This window comes from Aphidius gifuensis, linkage group LG3, assembly GCF_014905175.1.
Source record: "Aphidius gifuensis isolate YNYX2018 linkage group LG3, ASM1490517v1, whole genome shotgun sequence".
NCBI classification, from domain to species: Eukaryota; Metazoa; Arthropoda; class Insecta; order Hymenoptera; family Braconidae; genus Aphidius; species Aphidius gifuensis.
The window spans coordinates 7,188,796-7,212,192 of record NC_057790.1 but is presented as its reverse complement, the minus strand read 5'-3'; the positions used below and the strand labels follow the sequence as shown (position 1 = coordinate 7,212,192).

The 23,397-nt window shown below is 25.1% G+C and overlaps 7 protein-coding genes and 1 pseudogene across 9 annotated transcripts; 3 read left to right on the top strand and 5 right to left on the bottom strand.

Moving 5' to 3' along the window:
- Nucleotides 1–609: 609 nt before the first annotated feature.
- LOC122851804 (sodium-coupled monocarboxylate transporter 2-like) lies at nt 610–5,334 on the bottom strand. Of its 2 annotated transcripts, none has more exons than XM_044151266.1 (13): nt 4,701–5,334; nt 3,988–4,354; nt 3,778–3,916; nt 3,607–3,693; nt 3,479–3,530; nt 3,261–3,328; nt 2,143–2,663; nt 1,898–2,081; nt 1,751–1,837; nt 1,506–1,684; nt 1,264–1,422; nt 1,108–1,186; nt 610–1,040 (listed from the first exon to the last, which is right to left on the bottom strand). In XM_044151266.1, the coding sequence occupies exons 2-13, from the start codon at nt 4,173–4,175 to the stop codon at nt 1,014–1,016; spliced, it is 1,770 nt and encodes a 589-aa protein (XP_044007201.1). In that variant the 5' UTR covers nt 4,176–4,354; nt 4,701–5,334; the 3' UTR covers nt 610–1,013. The 2 variants fall into 2 exon arrangements, with proteins under 2 accessions (XP_044007201.1, XP_044007202.1); XM_044151267.1 differs by having other exon boundaries at nt 616–1,040; nt 3,988–4,194.
- A 259-nt stretch (nt 5,335–5,593) lies between these two features.
- Nucleotides 5,594–10,091, bottom strand: LOC122851803 (endoplasmic reticulum transmembrane helix translocase). The gene is made up of 3 exons (XM_044151265.1): nt 9,606–10,091; nt 6,521–9,526; nt 5,594–6,438 (listed from the first exon to the last, which is right to left on the bottom strand). Exons 1-3 carry the CDS (start codon nt 9,870–9,872, stop codon nt 6,187–6,189), a joined length of 3,525 nt encoding a protein of 1,174 aa, XP_044007200.1. The 5' UTR covers nt 9,873–10,091; the 3' UTR covers nt 5,594–6,186.
- A 257-nt stretch (nt 10,092–10,348) lies between these two features.
- LOC122851802 (mitochondrial import receptor subunit TOM40 homolog 1-like) lies at nt 10,349–11,342 on the top strand. Its single transcript, XM_044151264.1, has one exon. The coding sequence runs from the start codon at nt 10,349–10,351 to the stop codon at nt 11,285–11,287; it is 939 nt and encodes a 312-aa protein (XP_044007199.1). The 3' UTR covers nt 11,288–11,342.
- A 22-nt stretch (nt 11,343–11,364) lies between these two features.
- On the bottom strand, nt 11,365–14,093 carry LOC122851799 (endoplasmic reticulum lectin 1). Of its 2 annotated transcripts, XM_044151259.1 has the most exons (7): nt 13,753–14,093; nt 13,466–13,639; nt 12,872–13,390; nt 12,409–12,462; nt 12,058–12,216; nt 11,759–11,998; nt 11,365–11,683 (listed from the first exon to the last, which is right to left on the bottom strand). In XM_044151259.1, exons 1-7 carry the CDS (start codon nt 13,894–13,896, stop codon nt 11,429–11,431), a joined length of 1,545 nt encoding a protein of 514 aa, XP_044007194.1. In that variant the 5' UTR covers nt 13,897–14,093; the 3' UTR covers nt 11,365–11,428. The 2 variants fall into 2 exon arrangements, with proteins under 2 accessions (XP_044007194.1, XP_044007195.1); XM_044151260.1 differs by lacking the exon at nt 12,409–12,462 and having other exon boundaries at nt 11,371–11,683.
- Nucleotides 14,094–14,150: 57 nt separating this feature from the next.
- On the top strand, nt 14,151–16,131 carry LOC122851800 (chitinase domain-containing protein 1-like). Its single transcript, XM_044151262.1, has 7 exons — nt 14,151–14,432; nt 14,495–14,641; nt 14,721–14,901; nt 14,966–15,075; nt 15,150–15,304; nt 15,381–15,713; nt 15,792–16,131. Exons 1-7 carry the CDS (start codon nt 14,316–14,318, stop codon nt 15,931–15,933), a joined length of 1,185 nt encoding a protein of 394 aa, XP_044007197.1. The 5' UTR covers nt 14,151–14,315; the 3' UTR covers nt 15,934–16,131.
- A 431-nt stretch (nt 16,132–16,562) lies between these two features.
- Nucleotides 16,563–19,379, bottom strand: LOC122851801. The gene is made up of 8 exons (XM_044151263.1): nt 19,232–19,379; nt 17,772–17,871; nt 17,617–17,679; nt 17,429–17,509; nt 17,270–17,350; nt 17,100–17,180; nt 16,941–17,021; nt 16,563–16,844 (listed from the first exon to the last, which is right to left on the bottom strand). The coding sequence occupies exons 1-8, from the start codon at nt 19,289–19,291 to the stop codon at nt 16,654–16,656; spliced, it is 738 nt and encodes a 245-aa protein (XP_044007198.1). The 5' UTR covers nt 19,292–19,379; the 3' UTR covers nt 16,563–16,653.
- Nucleotides 19,380–19,621: 242 nt separating this feature from the next.
- Nucleotides 19,622–20,879, top strand: LOC122850824 (annotated as a pseudogene).
- Nucleotides 20,880–20,888: 9 nt separating this feature from the next.
- LOC122850822 (estradiol 17-beta-dehydrogenase 11-like) lies at nt 20,889–22,654 on the bottom strand. Its single transcript, XM_044149887.1, has 8 exons — nt 22,297–22,654; nt 21,928–22,052; nt 21,747–21,857; nt 21,521–21,682; nt 21,367–21,452; nt 21,184–21,303; nt 21,016–21,110; nt 20,889–20,896 (listed from the first exon to the last, which is right to left on the bottom strand). Exons 1-8 carry the CDS (start codon nt 22,532–22,534, stop codon nt 20,889–20,891), a joined length of 945 nt encoding a protein of 314 aa, XP_044005822.1. The 5' UTR covers nt 22,535–22,654.
- Between the last annotated feature and the right edge of the window lie 743 nt (nt 22,655–23,397).

Sequence of the window (23,397 nt, the reverse complement as noted above, 5' to 3'; positions counted from 1 at the left end):
ATTCTTGACATTGCCAGTGCTCTTGAAATTTTTTAAAATTACCTAATGAACATTTTATGAATTTTAAACATACTTAATTTAATTAAATAATCATCATGTTTAATCACTCTGTTTCTTTGAAATAAATTTATAAATAATAATTCAAAAATTTTATCCCGGGATTTTATGGAAATATTTTTTTATCATTATTTTAATTAAATTTAAGATAAAAATATTATTAACAATAAGTAAATATATTGTGAAATTATTTAATCATTTGGTTTATAACAAGCGTGTTTACTTATCATTAAACTAAAGGTCCGAGTTGATTTTCCATTTGGTTTAGTTTACCCAAGGATTTTGTTCTTCCACTATTTCAGCCGCTAACACTACAGAGTCCAATTAATTCTGTAAGAATTCATTTATATAGTCAAGATTATTCCAAGATATCTGCAAAAGTTTAACGGATTATTCTCACAAATAATATTTATTTAACTACTTATAGTTATGCATATTAGTGTTAATTTATTTTTACGAATTTTAAAAATTATTTTTTAAATCTTAAATTATAGCAAAAATATATTTATTATTTTTCAAATATTAATTATTTGAATAAAAAAAAAAGATAAATTAAGTTTTCAAAAGTTTTATTATTTTTGACTATATCATTTATATATAATTACGAATTTAATTGTTTTTTAAATGAAAATAAGGCAGTTAATAATTAAAATACATTCATATAGTAAAAAATTTTTCATTGGTAAGTAAATGTAAACGTGTGTTTCATTATTCAGGATGTTTGTCGTTGCTTTTCCTTAATATCCTGGTTGGACTGCTGTGAGCTTGAAAACCAAACAAACTCAGTTTATACTCATAGAAAAGTTTTCAAAAGAGTGAGTGAGAAAGAAATATATATACAAATATATAATCTTGTTCAACACTCCATAAATTCATAGAAATGTTTATATAACATTTAAATAAAATTTAATAAATTTTTTATTTTCATTAATTAACTCAACGAAAATTAATTTATTTTATGTTGCACTTGGTACGTATGGTTTCTGTAAATTGAAAAGAAAAATTTAATTTTGTATCTTAAACATTTATTAATTTATTAATTTTAATTACCCTTGATGATCTTGGTGCTTCTTTTAGAGGATAATGTTGACCTGTTTGGTCAAATGAATTTGTTGTTTTTGGCACCCACCTGTAAAATTAAATAAATTTATTTGTTTTAAATGATCTAAATCAAAATTAAAAGTATATTTAAGATAACAATCATACCTGTGTATCACAGGTGATAGCAGATCACGATCAATATTGCCAGAAGTTGAGGATCTTGTTATCCAACTAACTAAACTACCAACAATGATAACGACAATTGTGCCCATTGGTGAAATCCAATGATAGGATAATCGATAAAGTGGAAAAATGTTACTCTCACTGTTGATTATAAAAGTTTAATTATTTAATTATTCTTTTCATTAAAATGAATTTATTTTTTCAATTTAAAAAGTATTACTAACTCATGGTCAACTGGAAATTGATTGAGAAAACTTTGACTTATATTACTTGGACAACCAATACTCGTAAGATCAACTGGCAATTTTTTTGGAATAATATCACCAGTTGCGACCATTGCATTTGAACCAAGGCTAGACCATCCAGCAACGATGAATCCTGTTATAGCACCAATAAATGCTCCCTAAATAATTGATAAAAATTAATTAATCAAATACTCAATTAATAAATGAGAAAATAATAAAAATACCTTTGAATTTGCTGAAGGATTTAACATTCCAAGTGAAAATACACCAAATGATGTACCAGCAGCAATAGCAGCTAGACTATTCGTCAGCTAAAATAAAAATAAAAAGTTAATCAATGCATATCTACAGCTAGAAAAATTTAAACTCACAGCTAATACTCCACCAAGTTGTTCAACAACAAACATCAATCCTAGAGCAACAAGACCCAATAAAATAACAACAAATTTAACAAAAATTGTTGCTGATCGATCATTTGGTTTGAGTCTAAATGTTCCTTTGACAAAATCTTCCAACAAAACAACAGAAGTTGAATTTAATCCAACTGATAAAGTACTAAATAGAAAAATAAATTAATTATAAAATTAATTATAATAAAAAAAAGCAATTAATTTACCTCAAAGCAGCACTGAATATACCAGCAACAAATAATCCTGGTATACCATAAAATTTACCAGCAATTTGCATGACATAAGCAGGCAACATTTGATCATCAGCTTTTACAAGACCTGATGCTCTTGGATCACATTTTGGTGATGACCACCATGCTAATACAACAAGCCCACACCAACATGTCAATGATATAAAAAACATAACTCCAATTGTAAATATTGTAAGTGCTATTTTTGAATCTTTAATTCTGGGTAATGAACTGTATCTCTGTACAACTGTTTGATTGACAGCAATATATGCTGTACTATACATACAAGAACCAAATAATACTGACCAAACAGTGTGTCTTGTATATAATGATAAATCAAAGTTTAAAAATTCAATTCTATTTGAATTTAATGCTTTTTTCCATACTTCACTTGGACCACCAACTTCATAAGTACCTAAAATTGTTACTGTTATAAATGCAGCAGTCATAACACAAACTTGAAATGCATCAGCCCAAACAACAGCTCTAATACCACCCTAAAAATAAAACAAATCAATACCAATTACTTTGATAATTAACAATACATTATTTATCATTATTCATTATCAAAAAATTTAACAAATAATCATTGACAAAATTAAACAAATAAATTGTATAAATACATTTAATATATATATATACTTTTTTTTGTTTAAATTTACTTTTTAAATAATAGGATAGTCTGATACAATTTATCAAAGTGATTCAACTGACCCATTGTAAATTTTCATTAATTTGAAAGTTTAACAAATTGTTCAAATAATTACATGAACGAGTAATTAATCACTTTGCTTTTGAGTTGATAGGACAAACAAGGACAGTTGTTAAATGAAAAAAGAAAGAATGGCTTCTACGTGTTTGTGTTGGAGCTCATTGTTAAAGGGATCAGTTTAGGTATATTGCACTTGTTATACATATATTTTTAAGTGAAATTGACATTGTAAGAAGTCTTTTCTTCCATAAACAATTTCAATGGCCTCTAAGCATTTTTTATTGTGTTTAAAATTTATTTATTTATATATATATATGCTCTCATAGAAAATTACTACAGAGTAATTTTTAATTTTTTTTTTTTTTTAATTAAAAGTTCTTACCATCACTGTGTAAAATACACAAACAGAGCAAACAATAACTCCAATCAAATGTATATTAATTCCCGTAACTGAAATGAAAAAAAAAAAAAAAACACATTTAGTAAACAGAAAAAATTGATTTTTTTAAACTTCAATATAAAATTATTTTCATCTTTTTTTTTTTTTAATTGCATTTGATTAAAAAACTTTTTGAGTTTTATAATTAATTTTAAAAATACCTTGATTAAGTGCTAATGATGGAACGTAAACGACAATCGATTGATACAAAACCTACGATAAAATTAAATTATTTTCAAACTAATTACAAATTTTTTATTTTTCATTATACAATAATTATCGTACTTACCACATCAATAACGAATATCAGTGATATTAATACTCTCACACTTCTATTGAAACGTAATTCCAAATATTCATAACAAGAATTGAGTTTCTATAATAAATTGATTTTAAATAATATTTTATATTTAGTATTATATTAATTAAAATAACTAATAGGTTTTTTTTTTTTAATTACCAATTTCATGAATACCGGTAAATAAACATTTCCAACAATTATTCCAGCAAACAAAATTGAAATTATTGTTACCCAATATTGTGTGCCAAAGTTATAAATTTCTGTTGGTGTTCCAAGTAAAGTTATTCCCGAAATAAAACTGTAAATTTAATTAATCATTCGTTAAAATAATGATACATCAATACCTAAGAAATTAATAAATAATTTCACCTGGAAATTAATGATGCAGAAACTGGAAAAACACTTAGTCCTGATTTACCAAGTGCATAATCAATTGTTGTTGATTTTTTTGCTTTTTGATAATGCCAAATACCGACAATTGCTGAAAAACTCAGCATCAATCCAAAAACAAGCCAATCAGTCCAATGAAAAAACCATCTATCATCCATTTCTGTCATGATTTATTATCTGTTTCAACTTATAATTTATAAAAAAAAAAATACTCGAATGTTCAACTGTGGCATAACAAGCAGTACATTGTAATTTACAATATCAAAGTCTCAACCAACACTCAATAAAAATAATAAATTATTAAATAATAAATCTTGTATTTTAATATCCTACACTACATGTTCTTCTAGAGCAATAATTATCATCAATAAAAACTTCATTTTATTCAATCACATTATTTAAAAATAAACAACAATTGTAGCTAATGCCAAAACAAGATTTTATCAAGGTCAATTTAACATAAGTGTATAATAAATATTGGCTCAAGAGCATCAATCATAAAAGGAATATAAAAAAATGAAAAAAAAATAAATAATCATACAATTATTGTTATACAAGATAAGTGTGCAATTAAATCAATATGTAAATAATTTTAAAAAATTATAATTATTAATTAAAAACTAATTAGTTATAAATTACAAGTCGATAAGAAAGAATGTATAAGAGAAATTCTTGGACAGTTGGATACCTACTTTTATATAAATAGTTTAATTTATATTTATAGTATATTTTATTGGTGTTACATAGAAACTAAAAAATGTGACTTTTAAGCTAAATTTGAGTCGTTAAAATCTTGTTAAAATATTTTTAAAAAACTTATATAAAACACTGATCACGCGAGTGCAAGTTTGAATAACAGTTTGGTCATTATAAAGATAATAATAATAATGTTCGATATACTGTCATGCATTAATCAACCATCGGTAATAATTGCACAGACACATTCAAATGAGTTTTTTTTTGTGTTATTTTATCATTGTAAAAACAAGTTGAATAAAATTGTATTTAAGTCACAATGTTGCACTTGATATTTGAGATAATTTAAAAATTATAATTCTGATGACAGGTCATTGACCTTGTGAAGAAATTTTATCAGTCTATGTTTATTATGAGATTACAATGTGTTGTGTAAACTTGAACTCAAAGTGTAGCACTAATTACGCGAATATTTTATTTATTTATTGTTTTTGTTTAAATAATAAACAGCATGTTTTTAATATTAAACAAGATACTGAATTGAAATTGGCTAACTGTAGTCTACTAAGATATCGTAATGACGAATTGCTTACAGTTCTTTAACAGCGAAAGTTTCCACTTGAAACTTTTCCCTCTCCTCCAGTTAAAATGCCAACCAATAAAAAATTATCATTTATAAAATCGTGTTACGTCTGAAATATTATTTAATTTTTAGTAAATAAGTTGAAAAAAAATACATAATAACTTGTTGATTGTTGATAATATTTTTAGCTTTTTAAATAATAAAATTTAATTCGGTGACACACATCAATTGACCGCAACAATTTATTTATATAAATAAAAAAAATTGATGCAAAATATTTTTTTTTTTTTTAAATAACACAACTTCATTTACTTACAATGTTTATTTTATTTATTATTTTTCTATTACATTTATTAATTAAAAAACAATCAATTAATTGCACGTTAAATCTAATTTTCAATCAGCCTTTTTTTTTTTTTTTATTTTAACTGTTTACAATTACTGTTTTTCTTTATTTCTTAAGTTTTTTTATTCTTTTATTTATAAAAAAAAAAAAAAAAAGATGCTAAAAATTTTTTATTTCGTGAAATGGTATTATGAGAAAGTGACGAAAAATATTGGATACACGTAGTTGAATAAATATTCACAAACAATTGGAATGTTATGACTTTAAATTATGCTTATGATAATCGATATTTATACATCAAAATTTGCCACATTCAATATATTTACGTATTATTGTATTTTTATAAATTAACTAAATTCATTGTTCCTAAGATTTATTGAAAATTCTAGATTAAAAAAAAAAAAAAAATACAATTTTTATTGTGAGCATAAACTAAAAATTATTCCCAAGAGAGAAAAACTTTTTTTTCTTGTTTTTCTATTAATTATTTATCATTTGTTTGACAGTATTCTTTTTTTTTGTTTTTAAATTATTTCTAATTTGCAATTTTAAATCACAATTTTTTCAATTCGCCTTCGCCAAATAGCCAGCGACATGATCTATCAACAGCAAATGTTGCCATAAAATTACCAATCAATACCATGATTAATATTTTACGAAATTCATCTGGAAAATCAACAATTTTAAGCATTTCAGCCATTGGTGGTATTAAATTACAGGTCAAGCCTATAATAAGACCAAAACTAGCAACGAGTGAATAAAACAATGGTTTATTTTCAGTCAAACCTTCCATAAAAGGTACCCCCTGTAAATATAAAAACAAAATAATTATATATAAATAGTAAATATAAAATATTTAATAATATATTAAAATAATAAAAACATACCCTATAATTGACAGCAAAGTTTGATACTTGAAGTGCCAATGAAATAATGTAAACAGCACTGTTGACAACATTAGCTTCAAATATTTCTTCAACTTCTTCAGCATCATTAACAACAGTTTCTGTAACATTTGAAGTTCCTAAAAGAGCTCGTAATTTTTCTTCTGGTGGTGAATAAATAGTTGCTTCTCTAACCAAATATATAAGACATACAAAATGTACTGAAAATTGTAGTAAAACAGTTAAAATAGTATATAAATTAAATATATTTGGTAATGGTCTCTGTTTTGAAAGTGTCTTTAGTGGTTTTGATCTTGATATAAAAAAAAATGAAAATGACAAAAGAAAACTTTGTACAGTTGCTTGTGAATCACTAAATTTAATACCAGAACAATATAAAACTGATTGACTATATGCAAGTACAAGTGCATTTAATGCCAATATTTTAAACATTTGTAATGTTGTTACAAGTGTACATCTTCCTTGTTTAATAACATGACAAATACATTGTATTGATGATAATTTACTTGTAAATGGTGCTGCAATTGATGCATCACCTAATTTAACAATTGTTGCTCGTTCTTGTTCATCAATTTCTTGTAATAATTGTTGTAATTGAACATTATTTAATTGTTGTTTTGTCAAATTTTTAGATGTATTATTTGTGATTGATGTGGTTGATGATGTTGTTGTTGCTGTTGTTGTTGTTGTTGAGCTTTTATTTGCTGATGAATTATCAATTTTATTTGATAATAATTTTTCTGGTGGACTTGATAATATTGCAACACCAACTTGTGCATGTTTTAATGCACCAACATCATTTGTACCATCACCACACATTAATGTTGTATAACCAAGTTCTTGTAATGATATTATTATAAATTCTTTTTGTTTTGGTTCACAACGTGCATGTATAACAACATGTGGTAATAATTTCATTAAAATATCTGTATGATTATTTTTTAAATAATCAATACCATCACCAGTTAAGCATAAAGCATATGTATTCCATATTTCATTTGATTTTTTAATGTTGTCATAACCAAATGGTACAATAATTTCTTTATCAACACTTTCCCAACGATAATTATCAATATGCTTTGTTAATATAAGTGTTGTTGGTTTATCAGAAAAATATAATTCTTTACCAACATGACATGCTGTTAATGGATTATCACCAGTTATCATAACAACAATATGTGATGCATTAATAATTTCTTTAATAACTTTACTTGAATCAAGTTTTAATGGACAACTTATTATAACAAAACCAGCAAATGTTAAATCTTTTTCAACTTGATCTCTTGTAAGTGAACGTAAATCTTGTGATGTCATTGGTCCTGTTAATTTTTTATGTCCTAATGCTAATACTCTTGCACCTCTTCTTGAAAATGATAAATAAATATTTTCATAATTTTTTGGTATATCAATAAACATACTTTGTAATGTTTCTGGTGCACCTTTAACTGTTACAATATAATTTGTTTCAGTTGAATTTTGCATATTATAACCAGCAATAACAGACATTCTTTTTAATGATGATGAAAAATGATATCTATGTACAATTTTTAATGCACGTAATTTTCCTTTTAATGGTACAACAGCATCATTTTTAGTTAAATTCCATTTAACAGCTTTTAATGTTGATTTTTCTAATGGATCACCAACAATACCATCATCAAGTTGTACCAATGAATGACATGTTGCTAATACTTGTATACTTTCAATTGATGATTCATCAGCATCAATAATACAATCACTACCATCAATACCAGTAATACCTTCAACAACTAAATTATCACTTGTTAATGTACCTGTTTTATCAAAACAACATACATCAACTCTACCAGCAAATGGCATTCTAAATGGTTCAGTACAATAAACATCAAGTTTTGATAATGCAAGTAATGATGTATTAACTGCAAGTGATAATTCAATTGGTAATTCTGGTGGTATAACTGATGTTAATATTAAACAACATTCTAAAAATAGCTTATAACGACTTCTTGTTGGATCAGCTGTACCATTTATCCATACATATGATGCAGCAGCAATTGCAAATATTAATAAAAATAATATAAAACCAAATGTTTCAAGATTATTTGCTGTAACACGTTTAACACCAAATAATATTGTTCTTAATAATTTTCCTTGTGATGTTGAAAAACCAGTACGTAATACATAACCAATACATCCTTTATCAGTTGCATTTAATGTTGAATTTTTATTTGGTGGTGTATGTTGTACAACTTTAGTACCACCATATAATACATAAATTTTATGTTTACTATCAATATTTAATGTATTATTATTATCATCAATATCATCAATTGATTCTTTCATTTGTGGTACTGATTCACCAGTTAACATACTTTCATCAACAACACATTGTCCTTTTAATAATAATATATCACAAGGTACTAAATGATCATTTATTGATCTTGTTATTGATATAATATCACCAGGTATTAATTGATCAGTAAACATCATTCTCCATCTACGATTTCTATATACATTTATCATATATGGTTTATTACCCATTTTACGAATTTCAGCCATATTACGTAATTGTTGACGTACCAATATATATTCAAACATTGTTAACATAATTAATGTAAATATACTGTAATACCAATATTCATCAAAACACCATAATGATACACAAAAAATTTGAAATACAAAAAATGGTGCAACAGCACGTTCTTTAAATAATTCCCATGCTTCTGGTATAAACATATCCAATTTATTTGTTCCATATTTTTCTTCAGTATCTAATATATCATTTTCATTTTGATAACCTCTCCAATCACAATAATATTTTATTGTATTATTTATTGGAAAATTTAAACCACAAAATTCATTTTTTTCAGAGCTCCAATAATATTTTGTTTTTTGAAATATAAACCATGGTTCTTTATTTTTTGCTTGATGCAATTTTACTAGCTCAGAACTTCCATTATTTGGTGTTGGTATTACTTTGACAACTGTAGATTTGTATGGATCTTTAGACTAGAAAAATTATTATTAAAATTATATTGTTGTTTTTGTAATTGTTATCAATATTTATAATCAAAATAAATATACTTACTGAACTGCAATTGAGAAAACAGTAAACATGAACAGACCATTGACAACAAAGACATAAAAATATTTGTAATACTCCAATTGCACCAATTCCGACAAGACCCTCATGAAAATAATCATCAATACCATAAACAAATATCCAATTAAATATCCATGCTATTTCAAGTGTTAAAAATGGTAATACATAACCATTTAATAAAAGTTTACGTGGATTATGCAAACTAACTGATTGCACCAGGTCATCAACCCGACCCAATTTTTTATCCATCATATTTTTAATAAAATAAATTTACCAACTTTTAATAAAACATTACAAATTAATAGTATAAATTATTTTTACATTAATATACACATAAACAAAGTTTTTGTTGTATTTTGTTTGTCAGGTTGTAAAAAATCTTTTTTTTTATTCTTGCCAACTCGACGTTTTCATCAAGTCAACAACTCGAATTATTTATTATTTATTATTATTACAAGCCGACACATGCACACACACGTCACACACACATGCACTTTTATTTATTTATTTTGTTTTTTTTTCTATCTGTAATGATTTTTCGAACCGCAAGATGACGTAAGAAATTGTTGTAATCTTTTATACCGACTTGTAAATAAATGGCGGATTTTTTTCAAAAAAAATTTAACTAATATTTATTTGTAAATTTTTAATTTTTTAGATAATTTATTAACCAATAAAAAAGAAAATAATAATATTAATTTAATTTACAAAAAGAGTATAATTGTATGATGGGTATAATTTATGCATCAGGAAGAAAAAAAAATCCACCATGTGTACCATGTCCTCATGGTTATGCACCAGGAAATCCAGGAACACTTGGTGAAGTACACAAAAAAGTTGAAGATTTATATCCAAGATGTTTTGAAGGTGTAAGATTGAATGTTAAAAAAAGTTTAAGTAGTAATTTTTCAACCTGTCATATGATAAAAATAAGTCCAGTTGAACCAACTGGTTATACATTTGGTGCATGTTATCAAGGTGATAAAAAAGCAGCACCAAATGAAAGATATCCAGAAATAAATGGTACATTAAGACCAGATGGACATTTAGCTGCAACATGGATACATACATTGGGTTGTCGTTTAAGAATAAAACATATAACACAAATGTTTAATGGTAAATGTTTAACATCAAAATCAACAATGGAATATAGACGTGATGATATGACATTATCAGCATCAATTGATGATCCTGATTTTTTAAAACAATGTGGAACAATATCATTTTATTATCTTCAAGCATTTACACCAAGATTAACAATGGGAATTGAAGTATCAGCAAAACGTAGTCCTGATATTATTGGTGGACAACAAAGTCATGTTGCTGGAGCATTTAGATATTCAACTGGTATATGGACATTATCAACAACAATTGGACATGCTGGAATTCATGCATGTTATCATCATAAAGCAAGTCAACAGTTACAACTTGGTGTTGAATTACAAACAAAATTACAAAAACAAGATTCAACTGGTACAATTTATTATCAATTTGATATTCCTCATGCTGATATGATATTCAAGGGATATGTTGATACAACAACAACTGTTGCTGGTGTTTTTGAAAAAAAATTATATCCTGTACCTGGTGCATCATTATTACTGAGCTGTCAATACAATCATATTCAAGAAAATCTTCATGTTGGAATTGGCCTCAATGTCGGTTGATCTCTTCATCATTATAATAGTATACTCCCCTCCCAAAAAAAAAAAAGGTCTAATATAAAATTTAATAACAGTAGATATTATATTATTTAAAATGTTTTTTTTTATATATATATAATTTACAAAACTTATCAAACAAAAAATTTATAATTCTATTTTTTTCTCTTCGGTGGTTTCATCTTTGTTTGACGTTTTTGATGATGATGTTTCTGTTTTTAATATTTCAAAATTAATAGTTGGCTCGTTATTTATAAGACCATTGTCATCAGCAAGAGCAAGAATATCACAAATTAACGCTGATTCAACACTCAATACGTATTCACATGTTTTTGGCTCATGAAGTGATAGTGATACACTTGATGTAGAACCTGATTGATTTTCTGCACACATTAATCGAACCTACAGAGAAAAAAATATACACTTAGAAACTATTTTTTTCAGTTGAAATGAATTTTAATTGATGATTATTTTTACCTCAGTTTGTCTTGATTTACCAGTTTTTTCACAATAACTTCCATCACCATAAAAATGAGAAAGTTGTTTTCTTAAATGTATTTGTTTTGGTTTTTTAATGGGGTTTGCTTCAATCCATTCAATATGTTTTTTTTTATCAAATTTACCAAGATCAACAACTAATTTTGAGCCATCTCTTTCAACATGATACTGGACAACTGAACGAGCATAACAAAATTCATATTTCCACCATCCATGACCCTTAAAATATAAATAAATAATTTAACAATTGATTATATGTAAATATAAATAATATTTACCCCATGAAGACAATGTTTTCCACTCAAAAAACTTTTAACTGGGCTTATATCAGTTACTGTTTGACCAGAATTTTCAAGTAACGATCCTAAATTTTCATCTCCCTTAAGATCCTTTTCATCAGCTGAATGAATTTCTACTCTGACTCTTGGCTCACCATCCTAAAATTTTCGTATCAAAAAACATATTTAGTATTTTTATCAAATGATCAATTATATTTTAATTAAGTTTGTTTTTTTTTTTTTAAGGATGCAGTTAGTGTCGAAATAATTAACAAAAGCAAAACACACTTAATGAAATGATATGAAAAAAATTAAAAATATATTCCTATTTTCCTAAATATATTTTCTGACCTTGCTGTTTTTATCTACATGGAAGATTGCATACAGTTTCTGTGGTTTGCCCTCCTGTTTTCAACAAATAATAATAAAATATACAAAAAAAAAAATATTTTTGAGTAAAAGAAAAAAGAAAAATCAATAGAATTTTATTTATTTTGTTAAAATTCTTTTGTTTATTTATTTTTATTTCTGCTCATCTAGTGATTGTCCTGGTGATGAATCTTTTTTTAAAAACTCGTAAATAAATAAATAATTAATTAAAATAAAAAACATGCTTCTAGTAAATACAACTGAGAGGCAAGTTATAAGCTATAAAATAAAAAAATTTATATAAATAATTTGCACTGTGTATAAATAAATATATAAAAAATCATTCGCTTACAAAAAAAAAAAATAAAAAAATAATAATTAAAGAAAATCATAATAAAATGTTGCATTAATTTATTTAAATAATTACTTGATGATTAATTTTTACCATGACTTTTTGATGGCGAAGTTTAATACTTTCTGCTTCAAGTGCAGCAAGTGATTTTGGTTTTTTAGGTGTTTTATCAGTTGGAATACAATTAATTTCATCTTCACCATGACCACGTGGACCATAATCTGGATGACTACATATTAATGATGTAAATATAATTGCTTCATATTCACAGCTTGATGTTTCTTCAAATGATAATATTTCATTTTTACCATGTTGATGACAAATATAAAGTAATTTTATTGTTCTTGGTTTATTACTTAAATCACAAAGTGTACCATTTGTCATTTTAATTTCAACATATGGCATTGGAACACCATCAAATTTTTTAGTTGGTAATTTTTTATCTGGATTTTTAGCAAGTTCATCATAATATACTGATAATCTTTCACGTTCACCTTTTGCAAATGTACCCAATGAATATTCTTGGATTTTTATTTTTTTTCCTTCACGTTCTTCATGAAATTGTCTAACATATCTACCATGACATACTTCATAAGTCCAATATGACTCCAACTAAATATCAAAAAAATATAAAAATTAATTAATAAATACATCAACAAAAACAATTTTAATAATTTTTTTTTATACTTTGTATGAACACGAATTTTGTTCAACTAATTTTGTTAAAAGATCAATTGGATTTGGTCCTGTGTAAAGTTCAGCTGAATTTTTTTCTGCCTCTTTAGCAACTGGAATTGTACAAATATATTTTTCATTATCAGCTGTTGTTATTGGATAATATTCAAGATGTTCTTGTGGTTCCTGAAAATAAAAATAAAGTTGTTTTTAAATATTGTCAACAAACTTGCCATGAAATTATTTACTCCATTTTTTTAAAAACAATTTTATAAACATTAATAAAAAATAATACATACATCAAAATTATGGTCAATTTTTCCTGGCCAATTTATTTTATACAATACATCAGGATTTTGATGTCCACTAAATCCATCAACACTGACAAATATCAATATCACCACTAATATAACCAAACAACTTAAACTATATTTTTTTAACATTTTATATATGATTCAAAATTAACTTTTACATATCATTGTTGAACATTTAATTGTTGATAATCTATTTTTATAATTTGTTATTGAATAAACTATTTTTTTGCAATTGTTGTTATTCTATAACGATGTGTCGTTTTATTTTTGTGACACGTATAACAAAACTAATGGAAAGAAAATACATTGAACCTGTGGTGCGCAATGGATTGACTGCGCACGATTTGTATTTTGGAGTAAATTTTTTGCCAGCTGGTCAAAATCAAAACACATGGATAAATAAAAAAAAAACAGAGTTAGCCGGTTGACACAGACAAAATGTTGACATATTAATTTGAAAATAAGTGGATAAAATGGATAAATAATAAAAACATAATTTGTTAGTTTTTTTTAATTTAATAAAAATAAAATAATATTTCAAGCAAGCCATGAAGTATTGGAGTTTAATTGTTATTGTCTTGTTAATGGTTGGTTTGACGTTATCAACATTGTCACCACCAAAAGACAAACAACGAAAAGACAAAGGAAAAAAAAAAGATAATCAGGTTATTACAATTATTTGAATTATTAATAATAAACAATGTTAATTTTTTAATTTTATTTACAGAAAGGACCAGTTGATCAAAGTGTTTTTGATAGAGGTTTAGTCGTCAAGGATCCAAAAAATATTGATATTCTTCGTGAATCTGGTTTATATCATCAAGATACTAATCATAGAAATTTTGATGGTGAAGTTTTGGGATACATTACACCGGTTTGTTGCTTAATTAATATTTGTTATAATTTTAATAAATAAAATTGTTGGAATGAAACGATTGAGAAATACTTTTTAGTGGAACAGTGGAGGTCTAGAAGTGGCTAAAACATTTCATGGTAAATTAACATCAGTATCACCAACTTGGTTAACACTGCCAAATGGAAGTATCAAAGAATTTAAAATTGCAACACATGATGTACAAGAAAAATGGCTCAAAGACATTCGCACAGCTAATGATGCAATTCATCAACTGAAAGGTAAATAAAGCTAATGTTTTTTTTAATTATAACAATAATTATTGGTTAATGATTTGTTTTTTAGTATTGCCTCGTTTGTTATTTGAAAACTGGAAACCCAAAGAAATAATTAATCTTCATAAAAATGAAGCAAGAAGAGCTCAATTGGTACAAGCACTTATTGAAACAGCCAAGGTAAGATGGAACAAGATTAATTCAAAAATATTTTCATGATAATAATACTTTTTATTGTTTTTTTTTTTTCAAAGAAACACAAATTTCATGGCTACGTTTTAGAAATTTGGATTGGATTTTATTATTCTGGAGTTGACACAAGAATTATTATTGATTTAATTAAATCACTGAGTGAAGAATTGAAGAAAAATAATTTACAAGTTGTTCTTGTTATTCCTCCATCAAGAAGGCAAATTATTTATTTTACTTTTTTATATATTACATTAATAAATAGATAATAATTGAGTAAATTTTTATTTTTATAGTTCAGAAACTGATGTATTTTCACAGACACATTTTGATTTATTATCACCAATCGTTGATTATTTTTCATTGATGACATATGATTATTCATCAGTACAACGTCCAGGACCAAACAGTCCTTTGGATTGGGCTAGAAAATGCATTGAAAAATTAGTCCCTAATGATGATGATCCAAGACGTCAGCAAATACTAATGGGTTTGAATTTTTATGGCTATAATTATAGCCTTGAAGGTGGTGGAGCAATACTTGGCTCACAGTATTTAGAGTTAGTTGAATCACACAAAGGAAAAATTAAATGGGATGATGGAAGCAAGGAACACTATTTTGAAGTCAAGTATGTTTAATTTCATAAATCAAATACGTGAGATTTATCATATAAATAATCAAATTATTTTACTATTTTAATTTACAGAACAAAAGTTGGAAGTTCATTTGTTTTTTATCCAACACTTTTTTCACTTCAACAAAGAATTCAACTTGCCAAAGATATGGGTACTGGAATATCAATTTGGGAACTTGGACAAGGTTTAAACTATTTCTACGATCTTCTCTGAATTTGTTAATCAATTAACTATCAAAAATTTATCATAGTTTATAAAAACATTTAAAAATATTAATATTACAAAAAAATTACATGAATTATATATTTTCTTCCAAATAAAATCCATATTTGATCAAGAAATAAACTATTAATTTTTAGCTATTATTAACAACTATGTAAATGAATTAATAAATAGTTAAAATAATTAAATTTACTTTCACAGTATATTTATTGTTTGTATCATGTTATTTATAGTTGCATACATTTATTTGTATTATTATTATTTATCAGATTATTTGAATTAGAAAAAATTAAGTTTAAAATTAAATAAACTTGCATATCTTGATTCTGATACTTTTAAGAAACTATATCATCTTAAGAATCTTGATGTCAGTAGTAATTAATTAAAATATTTGAAAATTGATATTTTAAAGAATTTAATATCTCTAAATTTAAAATAAAAAAAACTGACAAGTCTTTAGTCTTTTACTTTTAACAGCTTGTCTAATCTTAAATTCTTAGATATCAGTAATAATAAAATATACTACAAAATATATACAGTAAACTATTGTTACTTATATCTAGATATCTAAGATGAGACAAATAGTTAAACGTACGAGACTCAAGCTCTGTCAAATTGTTTTAATGTAAGCTCAAGCAGTTTAAAGTTGTAATTCTTTAAAAGTACCATTTGACAATGATGGCAATTCGTTTGATTCAAGTTTATTTAATATCAAACTTGATGTTTTTCTGTTTGAGATTCATTAAAATCATCTGGCAAAAGCGATTGTAAACCATTAATATTAAGCACCTCGTTCAACGTCAATGGTTGAACAGTACTGTCAATTGTAACAGAAGTAGAAATCAAAGATTCATCAATTGGTCCTATTGTTTCAGGTGCTGTTGCTAAAGTAGAAGTTAATTCTGAAACACATTTAATTAAAACAACTAAAGTATACTATTTAATCAAAAAAAAAATTGGGTTATTATTTGAAATTACAACTAAAAATTGTAACTTACCTTGGAAAAAAGTTGTGGCAGCATCTCTTCTTGATCTTGCTACAATTGTTTCAGTTACCATTGCTAAAGTAGAAGTTAATTCTGAAACACATTGAATTAAAACAATTAAAGTATACCATTTAATTGTGTTATTAATTGTAATTAAAAATTGTAACTTACCTTCAAGAAAAGTTGTGCCAGTATCTCTTCTTGATCTTGGTACAATTGTTTCAGCTTCTGTTGCTAAAGTAGAAGTTAATTCTGAAACACATTTTTTATGAAACAGCTAAAGTATACCATTTAATTGAAAAAAATTGTGTTATTAATTAAAATTAAAAGTTGTAACTTACCTTGAGGAGAACTTGTGCCAGCATCTCTTCTTGATCTTGGTATAATTGTTTCAGCTTCTGTTGCTAAAGTAGAAGTTAATTCTGAAACACATTGAATTAAAACAACTAAAGTATACCATTTAAATGTGTTATTAATTAAAATTAAACGTTGTAATTTACCTTGAGGAGAACTTGTGCCAGCATCTCTTCTTGATCTTGATACAATTGTTTCAGCTTCTGTTGCTAAAGTAGAAGTTAATTCTGAAACACATTGAATTAAATCAACTAAAGTATACCCTTTAACTGAAAAAAAATTGTATTATTAATTATAAGTTATGTACATCTAAAGACTAAAAATTGTAACTTACCTTCAGGAGAACTTGTGACAGCATTTCTTCTTAATCTTGGTAGTCTGATCATAGGAATTGTTGCTGAAATACGTTAAATTAAAGCAATTAGAGTAAACAATTATAAAAAAAATATTAGGTTATTAATTAAAGTTGAAAGAATAAATGCAACTTACTTGTGATACTTTCTTCGGTCATGTCATCTTCTGAGAAAGTGCTGATTCCAGTTGTTGAACCATCATCTTCTGATAGGTCTAGCAATGGTTTACATTCTCCCTGAAATTATATTTTAAATTAATTAAAAATAAATGTGTTGAAATTTTCAATTAATAGAGGTATATTTTATCAACATTGCAATTTAAACTGATATTGAATTGAGCACCATCAACACATAACTATAGTATTTTTTTGATCTACAATTTATTAAACTGCTAAAATAAACGTGAAAAATATTTTTTTATCATTGGACAAATTGTCTTGAAAATAATTTTTATAAACAATCAAAAATATTGTTTCTTTTCATGAAAAATAAAAATTTTCGTTATTCATTACTTAAAAGCTACATTGTGAGTTTTAACTTAAAATACACAAAAAATTATTATAATTTTTTTAAAAGTCAAAAACAATTATATTATTTAATGATATTTAAATCAGTCTATTTTAAAAAAAATTTCTTAATTACATATTTCTTATAAATTATTTTCTATATTAATGTATTTATTTTTTAATTTTTGTAAGCGTTATGTCAACATGGTGATTTGGTAAAATATAGTTTCAAAAGATTAACATCGAAATGTTCGTACAACTCAAAAATGGCCTCATGTTTTTGGCCACATGTTTTTTGTCTCAAAAAAAGGCCATTTCAAGGCCACTTTGAGGCCATTTTTGAGTTGTACGAGCACATTTTTTTAAACTATTCTTCACCATGTTGCCATGGCACTTATAAAAATCTAAAATAACACGTGTCTTCACAGCTCTGCTCATTGAATTTATTCTATTACAAAATATACATGTATGAGTATAAGCTTCAAATTTTTATACATAAAAAGTGGATATTTATTGAATGTAAAAACATTGTTTTTTAATTAGTAATCTATTAAACTATTGAAATAAACGTGAAAAACCTATCAATTTAGATGATGAAATTTTTTTTATCATTGATTAAGCCTATAAATGCATATTTTGAATAATAAAGAAATATAATTATTCTTTAATTTGTGAAAATATTGATAAATAAGTACTTGATATATTATTACTATTATTTATATCAAGTTTAATTTTAATTTTTTAAACGTAAATTATTGAATAGATCTACCAAATTTTTTTTTTCAGTATCATGTTTTTACTCTCAATTAACAATAAAATTAATTTATAAATCATCAAAGGTTATTTTAATTTAAAAAAAAAAAATAAAAAACTACATTAAAAATCATTGTTTTAAAAAAAACTGATTACGTAATCAGAGCCACGTGTTTCCGTCTAGATTCTTATTGAGTATACGAGGAAAATATCTTGTTGAACAGCATCAATTAAATATTTTTTAAAAATATTAATATACAAAGTATATTATTTATACATATATGTATTATAAAGTAGTTTAATATAATTAAATTGTAGAAAATAATTTTTAACTCACCCCAATAAGACAAACAATGACGAAAAGTACGCCAATCGCTCCATAGTTGAACATCTTCATCTTTAAAGTGATTTAACACGACTGAACACGAGTAACACTGAGTAACACGACTGCACGACTATGTAGTCAAAACTTAAAAGTGACCGATACCACCTTGGTCCTCTACTCGTAGATACCACATGGACGACAAAGGACACGTTCAAAAAATCATTTGGAAGACCGGAAAATCCTGGAAAAGTCCGAAAAATTAAAGATAAAAGAAAGTTAAAAGTTACTATATGTTACTATACCGCTCTTTACCTCCACCTCCTATGCAATTGCATATGCCACTTGCTTTTGTTTGCTTCTGTTGCTTGTGGCATTTATTTTTTTGAATTATTATTTTTGTAGATGAAAACAAAATCATGTATATCATTGTATATCACAACAAAATATTAAGTTTTTTAAGATTGCAATCCGGAACTTCCGGTCTTCCGAGTGAATAGTAATTTTTCAAACGAGAATATCATTGAACCTGTTATGCGCAGGGGTGTGGATTGACTGAGTCTGAGCACGATTTGTATTTTGGAGTTAAAATTTTTGCCAGCTCGTCAAAAATCCAAAAAATACTGATATTTTTCGTGAATCTGGTTTATATGATTTCAAAACATTCGCAAAGCTAATAGCAAAGGAACAGTGGAGGTCTAGAAGTGGCTAAAACATTTCATGGTAAATTAACATCAGTATCACCAACTTGGCTAACACTGCCAAATCGAAGTATCAAAGAATTTAAAATTGCAACACATGATGTACAAGAAAAATGGTGAAAAGATATTCACACAGCTAAGCTAATAATGCAATTCATCAATTGAAAGGTAAATTAAGCTAATGTTTTTTTTTATTATAACAATAATTATTGGTTAATGATTTTTTTTTTAGTATTGCCTCGTTTGTTATTTGAAAACTGGAAACCCAAAGAAATAATTAATCTTCATAAAAATGAGGCAAGGAGAGCTCAATTGGTACAAGCACTTGTTGAAACAGCCAAGTCAAAAATATTTTCATGATACTTTTTATTTTTTTTTTTTTATTTAAGAAACACAAATTTCATGGTTACGTTTTAGAAATTTGGATTGGTTTTTATTATTCTGGAGTTGATACAGAAATTATTATAGATTTAATTAAATCACTAAGTGAAGAATTGAAAAAGAATAATTTACAAGTTGTTCTTGTTATTCATCCATCAAGAAGGTAAATTATTTATTTTACATTTTTATATATTACATTAATAAATAGATAATAATTGAGTAAATTTTTATTTTTATAGTTCTGAAACTGATGTATTTCCGCAGACACATTTTGACTTATTATCACTGATTGTTGATTATTTTTCATTGATGACATATGATTATTCATCAGTACAACGTCCAGGACCAAACAGTCCACTGGATTGGGTTAGAAAAAACGTTCCCAATGATGATGATCCAAGACGTCAACAAATAATAATGACTTTTAATTTTTATGGCTATAATTAATTGGAAGTTCATTTGTGTTTTATTTAACACTTTATTCACTTCAACAAAGAATTCAACTTGCCAAAGATATAGATACTGGAATATCAATTTGGGAACTTGAACAAGGTTTAAATTATTTCTACGATCTTCTATGAATTTGGTAATCAATTTACTACATAAAAACATTTAAAAACAGTAATATTACAAAAAATTACATGAATATTTTCTTTCAAATAAAATTCATATTTTATCAAAAAACATATTATTAATTTTTAACTATGGATTTTTTGATGTTTAAATTTTCACATTGTGAAAAAGATTTGATCAATTCTTCAGCTTTATAAACTTTTTTAACAAGTCGAGTGTATGATTTTGTAGGAAAAAGTCTGAAAAATTAAATTTTAATTATATCAATGACATCAATTAAATGTAAAAAAATAATATATAATTGATAAATACTCTATTAAAGCGATGATTAATTTCAAGCTCTTTGATGGTAGCACAATAGTTTTTTTATTTGTCAATATTCCAAAAACAATTTCTTTAACAGTGTAATTTGGATCCAATGCGCCTAAAATTCTGTTTCAAAAATTAATTAATTATATTGATAAGAAATAAGAAATATTAAATTTAAAAATATACCTCGGTCTCACGTTTGGAAATAGACCAATTGTGTGAATAAAATATGGACACACTAATGTCATGTGAATTCCATCATATCCATCGGCCTATTGATTACAAAAATAACAATTACTCATTGATAAAAAAAAATCAAATAAATTTTTCAATAACATACATTTAATTCTGTAAACAAAGATTTGTGATAACCAACAGTTGCATATTTAGTTGTTGAATAACCGGTTGTTCTGTATCCACCAATGAAACCAGCCATGCTCGAAATTGTTACAATATGACCATGATTATTTTTCATCATATTCGGTAAAAATGATTTAGTTGTCTGAAAGTAAAGTAGTTTTAAAAAAATATTTTTAAATTAAATTTATATATAAATATTTATTTACCCAAAAATGAGAAAGTATATTAGTTTTAAAAATTTTTTCAATTTGTTCATCGGTACTATCAACAATTGTTTTTGTGTAGACATAACCAGCATTATTTACCAGAATTGTTACCTATAAATTATTAGAACATTTAATTATATAATTTTAAAAATTAATTGCCAATCAAAAAATAAATATTTACATTTCCAATTTCTTTTTTAACAGTTTTAGCAATTTTATAAACTTCATTTTTTTTTGTGATATCACAAATATAACCAGTACAATTTCCATTTAATGATTTAATTTCATTAACCACTTTTTCAATACCTAAAAATATTTATATTATAAAAAATTAAAAATACAAATTATTAAGAAAATATATGTGTTTTTAAGATGTTGATTTTGTTTCAAATTTTTTATATTTAAATAAACAAAATTTATTATTAAGTTGAAAAATGTATGGGATTTTTCGTGTCCCAACACTGTCTTTTTCAATAGAGATCTTGTTATTAGAATTTTAAACATGATTTTCGATTATGTATCTTCTTAAATAAATTTAAAAATTACTTACCTGATTTATCAATATCCCAAATAACAATATGAGCACCAAGTCCAGCTAATTTAATTGCAATTAATCTACCAATTCCGCTAGCTCCACCAGTTATTAATACAACCTCACCTTGAACACTTTTACATTTATATTTTCGAGGTATCATGAACAATAAAAAAGCCTTGGTAATATCAATTATTGCCATGAATATAAACACAGCAATGTCAAATACAATACTCATTGTTTTTCGAAAATTCATTTTATCACGTTCTAAAATCAATAAATCACACTGTTAACTAATAGCATCTATAATTTAATTTATTCAAAATACAAATTTGTATAATAATTTTTTTATTACTTTAGTATAAAACTTGACTGCTTCTTCTGTATGTTATCAATCAGTAATTTAAAAAAAATAAAAATTCAGCTGAGGAAAAGAGAAAGTAGTCGGTGAAAAAAACATAGAGTGAGAGTATTACTAAGAAAAAGTTTGCTTGAAAATACGTAATATTTAAGATTATTTATTATATATTACTATTACGTGTAATAATTGACTCATCCTAATTATAGTAAAGATCAAACTAACTGATGATTTGGCAAGAAAAAGTATGAAAAATACTAATAGAAAAAAAAATTATTACTTAAATTTGTTTGACAATTTTTTGATTTCTAAAGCCGAATAAAAATAATGATATACATGTAAAAAAATGTCAAATTTTTTTAAAATGTTAAATCAACATTTTTCTTAATTTTTAATATTTTTTTTTCAATATTTATTATCTAATATTTTTCTAAATTTGAAATTTTAATACTTGTACCAAAAAATGTAAATTTTACATTTTTCATTATAATAGCTTTGATTTGAAAATTTAAATACCTAGATAAAATAAAATTTATCTTGAGGGTAATTTATTTATTTAATTAGTAATGTCGAACAATTAAATTCAAACATTTCGAATTAGCTTTCATTACAGTTATGTACATTATATCATAAATTTTAAAAACTGATTTATAAATTTGTTTTGTAAAAATTAGAATACGAAATTAGTTTAAATAAAAAATATTATTTCTATAATACTTCAACTGTTTTATTACACATAAAATTTAAAAAAAAAAATATAT

Excerpts from the sequence above, each read along its gene's own strand:
- LOC122851804 (XM_044151266.1), bottom strand. The coding sequence starts at position 4,175 with ATGACAGAAATGGATGATAGATGGTTTTTTCATTGGACTGATTGGCTT. Across the intron at positions 3,531-3,606 it reads TGATATTCGTTATTGATGTG|GTTTTGTATCAATCGATTGT; the intron begins GTAAGTACGATA and ends ATTTTATCGTAG. Across the intron at positions 1,685-1,750 it reads ATCCTTCAGCAAATTCAAAG|GGAGCATTTATTGGTGCTAT; the intron begins GTATTTTTATTA and ends TCAATTATTTAG.
- LOC122851799 (XM_044151259.1), bottom strand. The coding sequence starts at position 13,896 with ATGTTAAAAAAATATAGTTTAAGTTGTTTGGTTATATTAGTGGTGATA. Across the intron at positions 13,640-13,752 it reads AAATTGACCATAATTTTGAT|GAACCACAAGAACATCTTGA; the intron begins GTATGTATTATT and ends TTTTATTTTCAG. Across the intron at positions 13,391-13,465 it reads AAAATTCGTGTTCATACAAA|TTGGAGTCATATTGGACTTA; the intron begins GTATAAAAAAAA and ends TTTGATATTTAG.
- LOC122850822 (XM_044149887.1), bottom strand. The coding sequence starts at position 22,534 with ATGAATTTTCGAAAAACAATGAGTATTGTATTTGACATTGCTGTGTTT. Across the intron at positions 21,858-21,927 it reads TTAAAAAAGAAATTGGAAAT|GTAACAATTCTGGTAAATAA; the intron begins GTAAATATTTAT and ends AATAATTTATAG. Across the intron at positions 21,683-21,746 it reads ATATACTTTCTCATTTTTGG|ACAACTAAATCATTTTTACC; the intron begins GTAAATAAATAT and ends CTTTACTTTCAG.
- LOC122851801 (XM_044151263.1), bottom strand. The coding sequence starts at position 19,291 with ATGAAGATGTTCAACTATGGAGCGATTGGCGTACTTTTCGTCATTGTT. Across the intron at positions 17,680-17,771 it reads GACCGAAGAAAGTATCACAA|CAACAATTCCTATGATCAGA; the intron begins GTAAGTTGCATT and ends AACGTATTTCAG. Across the intron at positions 17,181-17,269 it reads TGGCACAAGTTCTCCTCAAG|AATTAACTTCTACTTTAGCA; the intron begins GTAAGTTACAAC and ends AATGTGTTTCAG.
- LOC122851803 (XM_044151265.1), bottom strand. The coding sequence starts at position 9,872 with ATGATGGATAAAAAATTGGGTCGGGTTGATGACCTGGTGCAATCAGTT. Across the intron at positions 9,527-9,605 it reads GTTTTCTCAATTGCAGTTCA|TCTAAAGATCCATACAAATC; the intron begins GTAAGTATATTT and ends TAATTTTTCTAG. Across the intron at positions 6,439-6,520 it reads ACTTTGCTGTCAATTATAGG|GGGGTACCTTTTATGGAAGG; the intron begins GTATGTTTTTAT and ends TTATATTTACAG.
- LOC122851800 (XM_044151262.1), top strand. The coding sequence starts at position 14,316 with ATGAAGTATTGGAGTTTAATTGTTATTGTCTTGTTAATGGTTGGTTTG. Across the intron at positions 14,433-14,494 it reads GAAAAAAAAAAGATAATCAG|AAAGGACCAGTTGATCAAAG; the intron begins GTTATTACAATT and ends TTTTATTTACAG. Across the intron at positions 14,642-14,720 it reads TTTTGGGATACATTACACCG|TGGAACAGTGGAGGTCTAGA; the intron begins GTTTGTTGCTTA and ends AATACTTTTTAG.
- LOC122851802 (XM_044151264.1), top strand. The coding sequence starts at position 10,349 with ATGGGTATAATTTATGCATCAGGAAGAAAAAAAAATCCACCATGTGTA.